This window comes from Leopardus geoffroyi, chromosome E2, assembly GCF_018350155.1.
Source record: "Leopardus geoffroyi isolate Oge1 chromosome E2, O.geoffroyi_Oge1_pat1.0, whole genome shotgun sequence".
Taxonomy (NCBI): domain Eukaryota; kingdom Metazoa; phylum Chordata; class Mammalia; order Carnivora; family Felidae; genus Leopardus; species Leopardus geoffroyi.
Window position 1 is genome coordinate 15,139,694 of NC_059335.1, and position 8,302 is coordinate 15,147,995.

Consider the following 8,302-nt stretch of genomic DNA (forward strand, 5'->3'; position numbering starts at 1 on the left):
ACGGGGACCCGGGAACGGTCTCTGGTGGTCAGAACTGGGATTTTATTAAATTGGAAATCCTATTAACAATGAGGTCAGACGGGGTCATCAGGGAGAGGTTTCGAGGCTGGGGTGGGAGGTAGCCGGTTTTGGCCGCGGCCACTGTGGACCACGATGTCGTCGTATTCATCCTGGGGACAAAGGGGGCAGGCACAGGGGCTCAGGCGGCTGTCACCCCGCCTGCTGTCCAGCTGCTTCCACCCACCCCGACAGCTGGGTCTTGTCTCGAAGCCCCAGCTCGCCCAGTCATCCTTCAGCTTCCCGGCTCTTAGTTTTCCACACACCACGTTCAAGGTCACCTGTGTTCTCCCACCACGATTGCCTGGGCTCCAGCCCCACTGCTTTGCTAGTACTTAGGCAGCCACAGCCACTGGGGTCTCCCTCCTCCACCCCCTCCCTCTGCCTCTACCCAGATTCCTCGCCACCCCCCCAACATCGTCCCTGCCCAGAGTGGGGTCTCTGCCACCTGGGTTCTCCAACGCAACCTCCTCACCGGAGGTCTCTCCCCACTGCTGCCAGGGTTGGAATCAGTGCTTCCCGGAGCCTGAGTTCTCCGGCTCCTGCCCTGTGAGATCACTCCCTACGCTGTCAGCCACCATTGCCAACCAGTACCATTATCAGTCACCACGATTGAGGTCTTTTCTCTAACTCTGCCCGAGTTCCACTTCTGCCCTTGCCTTCGGTTCCCCACCACCACTACCCGCGTGCTCCCCACCACCCCTGCCCAGGCCTCCCCGCACAGCTGCCCGAGTTCTCGAATCACAGCAGCCCGAGGTCAGTCTCCACGTGCTGCCTAATGTCTCTTCTCCCCCTTCCCGTCTGCCTGTTTACCCTGACCCCCCGGCTGGGCCGCCCGGTCCTGCCCCCCCACTCACGCCCTCATCCCCGCTGTCACTGTCGCTACTGCTGCTGCAGGGGCCGGGTCTGTCGTCCTCGTCCTCGGGCTCAGCGGCTCCATGTGCACGGAGAAGGCGGGCGAGGATGGGGTTGGGCCGGAGCGTGGCACTACCCAGTGGGGTGCGGCCACCGTACATGCGGGCGGCAGGGTCGGCCCCTGCCCTCAGGAGAAGCTCCAGCACGTCGGCTGCTTGGGCCTCCACTGCCAAGTGCAGGGGGCTCCGGCCGCACGTGGGCTCCTGCGAGGCGCAACAGAGGGGTCAGGGAGGCCCTGCCCCACTCTGGGGGCCAAGCCTCCCTGCCACAGCCTCTCCCCAGGGCAGCTCACCGGTTTGTTGAGGTCAGCTCCAGCCTCCCGGAGCAGCCGGACCATCTCTGCGTCTTTGTGGATGACGGCCACGTGAAGCGGGGTATGGCCTGTGGATAGGGCGACAGGTGTCGGACGATGGGGGTGAGGGGCCTGGGCCTCAAATGCCAAGGTCCCAGGGGACGGCTTTGTGGCCTGAGGAGACTGAGTTTGGGGTACAGCTCCTGATTTCCTTGGTATGTCAAAGAGGCTTCTGCAGCCCAAATGCCTACGTCTCGGTGGTCTGGAACTTACTGGGGGTGCCAATGCCCGGCTTGTGGCATGTCTGGGGCTTATGGATGAAGAGCCTGGGGGCTTTGGACAGGAGGCCTGGATCTTGGGACCAGGAGACCGAGTCTCTGGTCTTTACTTCACAAAGGGCCTGGACCCCAAATTACTGGGTCCCGAGTAGTTGAAGGGCCTGCGACCTTGGAAGGTGGAGTGGGCCCTAGACATGGGGTCCTGGGTGATCTCAGTCCCTTTATGGAAGGGGCTTAGGTCCAGGCAGTCGGGCTTAGAGGTGGGGGAGCCGAGACTCAGATGCCTTTTTTCTCATGAGGCCTGGCTGAGGGCTATCCTTGAACCCAGTGTCAATCTCTGGGAACCTGGGCCTTGAGTTCCCTCGTCCCGGGCGGGCTGGAACCTGTGGCTGGTGAGAGGGCGGGAGCTGTGCCTTCAGGCTGGGCAAGCTGGACCCAACAACTGGATCTTAGTGGCTCCAGGCCTGTGGGTGACAGGTCTGGGTCCCAAGTGGTCCGGGTTCCGAGCTCCACATGACCAAGTCTCAGTAATCTGGGGCTCGACTGGGGACCGTTCCCAATGCCTGGGCTCCTGAAGCCTCGGTATTATTCCCCAAGGGGCTGGGTCTTGAGTCAGGAGAACCGAGCCCGGAGCCAGGAATTCTCGCTCTGCCTGGGAGCCCGAGCCCTGCCCGGTGCCTGAGAACCCCTCACCCTCATAGTTTTCAGCCTCCAGCTGCAGCTTCCAATCCTCCTCGCTCTCGTCATCTTCCTTCTCCGAGTCGGGGTCGGGGTACGAGGCGACAGGCAGGCGGTCGGTGTCAGAGGTGCGGTCGGGTCCCTGAGCGAGGTAGGTGTTGGGGGCTCCCCTGGCGCACCGGGGACGGGGCTGGAGTAGCACACGGGCGCAGGCGTGCGCCCTCATGCGACAGGCCAGGTGCAGTGCCGTGTGGCCCCCGCGCTCCGCCACATGCAACCCGGCACCCGCCGCGTACAACTTCTCCACTGTGGAGGCCTCCCCCAGGATGGCTGCCAGGTGAAGGGCTGTCTGCGGGAGCAGAGGGCAGGGATCAGGGGGTGCACGGAGAACCCAGTCCCAAGCCCTAAACTGTCCCCGGGGGGCTCACCTGGCCCAGGTCATTCTGCAAGTCCAGGTACTCGGTGCCAGCCGCGAAGCCTAGGAGGAAATCCAGGAAGGGCTCATGCTGATGAATCACTGCCAAGTGCAATGCCCTGAAGACAAAAACAGGGAGCAGAGCATAGAAGTCTGGAACCAACTGTCAGGAATCTAGGAGGGTCAGGTCAGTTAAGTCAGCATATTTGTTTAATCAGTGCTTTGGTTTTTAAAATTTTTTAAGTTTATTTATTTACTTAGAGAGAGAGAGAAAAAGTGAGAGTGGGGGAAGGGCAGAGAGAGGGAGAGAGAGAGAGAATCCCAAGCAAGCTTCCGCACTGTGGGCGTGGAGCCCGATGCGGGGCTCAAACCCACGAACCACGAGATCATGACCTGAGCTGAAGTCGGATGCTCAACCAACTGAGCCACCCAGGCACCCCTAATCGGTGTGTATTAAGTAGGACTTCTACTGCCTCCCAAGACGAAATAACAGGGACCAGATTTCCCTCCCATCTGAATCAACCAAAAAAATCTGACAAACTATGGTATAGGAAGCAACAGTTTTCCAGATACTAGTCCTCATGCAATGAATGACCATGATCCCTAAAGAGGAAACAAAATGAGGTGAGCCCTTCAACTGATTGCCAAGTTTACCGTCTTGAGAGTAGACACCGCACAGACAGGGGCCTCGCAGATTGCATACGAGGCAAGGAGTGGAGGCTGGGGAAGGCAGGCAGCTAGAGTCAGAGGACAGAGAACCCAAGAGGAGAGGGCTGAACAGGGAGAGACCCTGGGGGGTCTACAGAGGGGCCTCTCGAGTATTTGGGAGAGTGCTGCTTAATGCAGGGGTGTGAAGAAACCATCCAAAAAGATTAGGAAAACATGCCCATCGCTCACAGGAGACCGGGAATAATGCCTGTTCCCACCAATCAGACTAGGAAAAACCCAAGGACCTTGGGTAGAATACTCTGGAAGGTTCTTACCTCAGTTGTAGGGAATAATAAGCCCTAGATGAGGGCTGCTCAGGGCCCACCCAACAAATCATAAAAGCAAAACCCCAAAGGATCAATCCGCTTACAAGTAGTTGGTTTTTTTTTTTTAATGTTTATCTACTTTTGAGAGAGAGAGAAAGAGAGAGAGACAGACAGACAGAAGGCAAGTGAGGAAGGGGGGCAGAGAGAGAGAGGAAGACACAGAATCCCAAGCAGGCTCCAGGTTCTAAGCTATCAGTACCGAGCCCGATGTGGGGCTCAAACTCACGAACCGTGAGATCGTGACCTGAGCAGAAGTCAGACACTCAACCAACTAAGCCACCCAGATAGCCCGAACTGCTTACAAGTAGTTTAACTACATCCCAAAACAACACTCAACAATATTTATAGGAATCCACAACTTGCTGGCCTAACAAGGTAAAATTCACAATATTTGGCATCTAATCAAAGATTACCAGGTAGGCAAATAAGCAGGAAAACATGATCCATAATGAGAATGATCAATCAGTTGAAATTGACCCAGAAATGACCCAGATGTTGGAATTAACGAACAAAAACATTAAAAGAGTTCATTATAAGTGAATCTCAAACATTCAAAAAGTTAAGTAGAGACATGGATGATAAAAAAAAAAAAAAAAAAAAGACTCAAACCAAACTCCTAGGGATAAAAACTATAGCATCTGAAATGAAAAATACACTGGATGGGATTAGTAGCAGATTAAACACCACAGGAAAAAAAGATTAGCAAACTTGAAGACTTCACAATAAGAGCTATTCTTAATGAAACACAAGAGAACATTTTTTTTTAACGTTTATTTATTTTTGAAAGAGAGAGAAAGAGACAGACTGCGAGCAGGTAGGGACGGAGAGAGACGGAGGCACAGAATCCAAAGCCGGCTCCAGGCTCTGAGCTGTTGGCACTGAGCTAGTTGCGGGGCTTGAACTCAGAAACTGCGAGATCGTGACCTGAGCCGAAGTCAGACACTTAATTTAATTTTCCAAATCCACAGATCCAAGAAGCTCAATGACTCCCAAGAACAAGAAATACTGAAAAAAACAAAACAAAACAAAACAAAAAAAAACTATGCAAAGGCCCAACATAAAAGTCCCGTTCAAAACCAATGATGAAAACAAAAATTTCACATGAGCCAGAGGCAAAACTACTTTAAGTACAGAAAAATAAAAATAAGGCAAGGGAACACAATGGAGCACCACTTTCAAGTATTCAGACAGTCAACCCAGAATTCTTTAACCCAGCGAAAACGTCTTTCAAACATGAAGACAAAATAATGACGCCGAGAAAACTCATCAGCAGCAGACCCATATCGCCAAAGCAACATTAAAGGAAATCTGCGAGCAAAAGGAAAATGACATCAGACCACAATACGAACTGACAAAGAAGAATAACGAAAACTGAAAATAGTAACTATGTGGGTAAATATGGAAGATTTTTTTTTCTCTTGTTCCTGTAAGGCTCTTCAGAAGGTAATTTGGAAAAATAGCTGACTGTTGAATGTATGGCAACAATAACGTCGAGGCCAGGAGGGGACAGATGGAAATATATTCTCTTCTAAAGTTCTTTCATCTTTTACCCTAGGTGAAATGACATATAAGCCAAAAAAAGCAGAAGTCAGCAAACTTTTTCTATAAAGGCCAGTTAAAGATTTTAGGCTTTGTGGATCCTACCGTGTCTCTTCTTATCTACTCAGCTCTGCCCTTGTGATACAAAAGCAGCCACTGGCAATATATAAATGACCCCGCATGGCTGTATTCCAACATAACTTTCTTTGTGCAGTCTGAAATGTGAATTTCACGTAACTTTCACTTGCGGCAAACTATCATTCTTCTCTTCTGACTTTTTTCAACCATTGAGAATGTAAAAACCATTCTTAGCTCACAGCTTTACGAAAGCAGATGGCTGGCCAGATTTTGCCTGGAGGCCACAGTTGGCCAACCATTTAAATAACAGAACAAAGAGAAAGTTAGTAAAGCCAGAGGGCCTGGCTGGCTCAGTCAGTAAAGCATGGTTGTGAGTTCTAGGTTGTCAGTTTGAGCCGCACGTTGGGAGTAGAGATTACTTAAAAATTTTAGTCGGTTAAGCATCCGACTTCAGCTTGGGTCATGATCTCATGGCTCTTGAGTTCGAGCCCCGCGTCGGGCACTGTGCTGACAGCTGGGAGCCTGGAGCCTGTTTTGGATTCTGTATCTCCCTCTCTCTCTGCTTCTCCCCTGCTGGCACTCTCTCTGTCTCTGTCTCTCTCTCAAAAATAAATAAACATTAAAAAGTTTTTTTTTTTAAATTTTTTTTTTCAACGTTTATTTATTTTTGGGACAGAGAGAGACAGAGCATGAACGGGGGAGGGGCAGAGAGAGAGGGAGACACAGAATCGGAAACAGGCTCCAGGCTCTGAGCCATCAGCCCAGAGCCTGACGCGGGGCTCAAACTCACGGACCGCGAGATCGTGACCTGGCTGAAGTCGGACGCTCAACCGACTGCGCCACCCAGGCGCCCCAAAAAGTTTTTTTTTTAAAAAAATAGAGAACACTGTACCCAACAACAGAATATCCATTCAAGTGCACACATAATGTTCTCCACCATAAAACAATTCTCAATAAGTTTAAGAGGATTCAAGTCACATAAAGTATGTTCTCAGTCTACAATGGAATTAAATTGAAAAGCAATTAAAAAAAAAAAAAAAGGGCACCTGGCTGGCTCAGTCAGAAGATCATGTGACTCCTGATCCTGGGGTCATGAGTTCAAGCCCCGCATGGGGTGTAGAGGTTACTTAAATAAATAAAACTTTTTAAAAAATCAATTTAAAAAGGGACATTTGGAAGACCTTCCAAATACCTTGAAACTAAATAACATACTTCTAAATAATCCACTGGCCAAAGAAGGAATCAAAAGAGAAATTAGAAAGTATATTGAATTAAATGAAAATGAAAACACAGTATATCAGAATTTGTGAGACTGCTAAAGCAGTACTATGGGAAATTTATAGCATGAAACACCTATATTAGAAAAGAAAGGTCTCAAATGGATAAGCTCAGCTGCCACCTTAAGAAACAAAAAAAAAAAAAAAGAAAAAAAGAAAAAGAACAAATTAAACCCAAAGTAAGCAAAAGAAGGGCAAGAATGAAAGTCAGAACAGAGATCAATGAAATAGAAAGCAAAAATCCAATAAAGAAAATTAATGAAACCTAAGCTGGTTCTTCAAAAAGATCACTATTTCCTGAGTGCGTATTATGGGTCAAGCACTGTTCGGTCACTGAGGACAGAAGAGTGAACACAATGAACAAAAAACCCAGTACAATCCGTCACAGGGGCCTTTACAGCCATTGTCCCTTCTACATAGAGTGCTCCCCCCCAAATAATTCACTGGTCTCATTTTCCTGCTTTATTTTTTCCCAAAGACCTTACTACCTTCAGACATACCATTTCTCTGCCTTTCTTTTATATTGTTTTTCATTTTTCTGTCTTTCTTCCTTTCCTCTCTCTTTCGCTCATTCGCACTTTGTGTCTTTCTTTCCTTCTCTGACCCTTTCTTTCCTTCTCCTTTTTTCCCTCCCCGCTTCCTTCCTGTCTTCCTGTCAGTCCATCTGTCCTATCGATATACCCACCCTTGGAACGCAAACTCCACAAGGGTTTAAGCTTTTGTCTGTTTTCTTCACTGCTTTATCACAGCACCTAAAACAGGCCCTGGAACCTGGTAGTGTTCAATAAATATTTCACACGTGAACCCTGCTATAATGGAGCTTACGTTTTCTCTTTGAATGTAAGATTTTAAGATCAGTGCTCAGAAGGTAGAATCTTGGAGTCAAGGCCAAGTATTAATTTTGGAAATCTAAGTCCCAGGCTCATAAAGCAGGAGCTAAGGATCAAAGATCATATTTGGAGGTAGGAGGTCAGGAGGGGGCTGTCTGAACTACAGCTCTAACAAAGGTCTCAGGAATAAGGTCAGGAAGACCAATAGAGTTTTGGGATCAATGGATAGGGATGTGGAGCTCTCTGTGAACCAGAGTTCAAGAAAGGAAGATCAGAAATTAAGGCGCTAAGATCAAAGTTGGACAGTAAATTGCTTTTACTGAGGTTAGGGCTTGGCGGTTAGGGATCAGAAAGTCAAGCATCACAAGTTAGATTTAGGAGTGAAAGGTTAGGAAGCCGGGTTCAGAGACTAATAAGGAATCAGACGTCGGATCCTTGGGCCCGGTTTGGCAGCCTAAGGTTCACTCACGTGTCCCCATCCTCAGTGACGTAGCCGAAAACGAGGGGCGCCCACGACAGACCCGGGCCCAGCTCGGCGCCCAGCCCCGGTCCTCCGGGGGCTGCTGCGTCCGGACCCAGAGAGCCCAGTCCACTGTCGCACCATTCGTCGGCCTCCGCAACCTTCCCCAAGCACGCGACCCCCGCCATAGCCCCCGACGCCTCAGGGGTCCCAGCGGCCGCCCGCCTATAACTAAGCTCTGCCTGAAGTCCTGGCGCTTCCGCCCTGCGGGGAATTCCCCAACACTCCCCCTGATTTATCCAATCAGAGTGAGGTAAAGAGTACGCGCCCCGCCCCCTTACCACACCATGACCAATCAGAGTATTCAGATGGACCGCGACTCTCTACCCATTCCCACATTTTCCGGGCGCCCTTTACCAACATGGCTGCCAGCGCGGAGCCCTCTGGGA

At 50.1% G+C, this 8,302-nt stretch overlaps 1 protein-coding gene across 2 annotated transcripts; it reads right to left on the reverse strand.

The window, feature by feature from the left end:
• Window positions 1-20: 20 nt before the first annotated feature.
• On the reverse strand, window positions 21-8,134 carry NFKBIB (NFKB inhibitor beta). Of its 2 annotated transcripts, none has more exons than XM_045442422.1 (6): window positions 7,863-8,134; window positions 2,649-2,754; window positions 2,236-2,362; window positions 1,265-1,353; window positions 915-1,175; window positions 21-170 (listed from the first exon to the last, which is right to left on the reverse strand). In XM_045442422.1, exons 1-6 carry the CDS (start codon window positions 8,039-8,041, stop codon window positions 75-77), a joined length of 858 nt encoding a protein of 285 aa, XP_045298378.1. In that variant the 5' UTR covers window positions 8,042-8,134; the 3' UTR covers window positions 21-74. The 2 variants fall into 2 exon arrangements, with proteins under 2 accessions (XP_045298378.1, XP_045298377.1); XM_045442421.1 differs by having other exon boundaries at window positions 2,236-2,569.
• Between the last annotated feature and the right edge of the window lie 168 nt (window positions 8,135-8,302).

Coding starts and splice junctions, on each gene's coding strand:
- NFKBIB (XM_045442421.1), bottom strand. CDS start 8,041: ATGGCGGGGGTCGCGTGCTTGGGGAAGGTTGCGGAGGCCGACGAATGG. Junction 1,354..2,235: donor GGAGGCTGAAAACTATGAGG/GTGAGGGGTTCT, acceptor CCCTATCCACAG/GCCATACCCCGCTTCACGTG. Junction 171..914: donor GTGACAGCGGGGATGAGGGC/GTGAGTGGGGGG, acceptor CTTTGTCCCCAG/GATGAATACGACGACATCGT.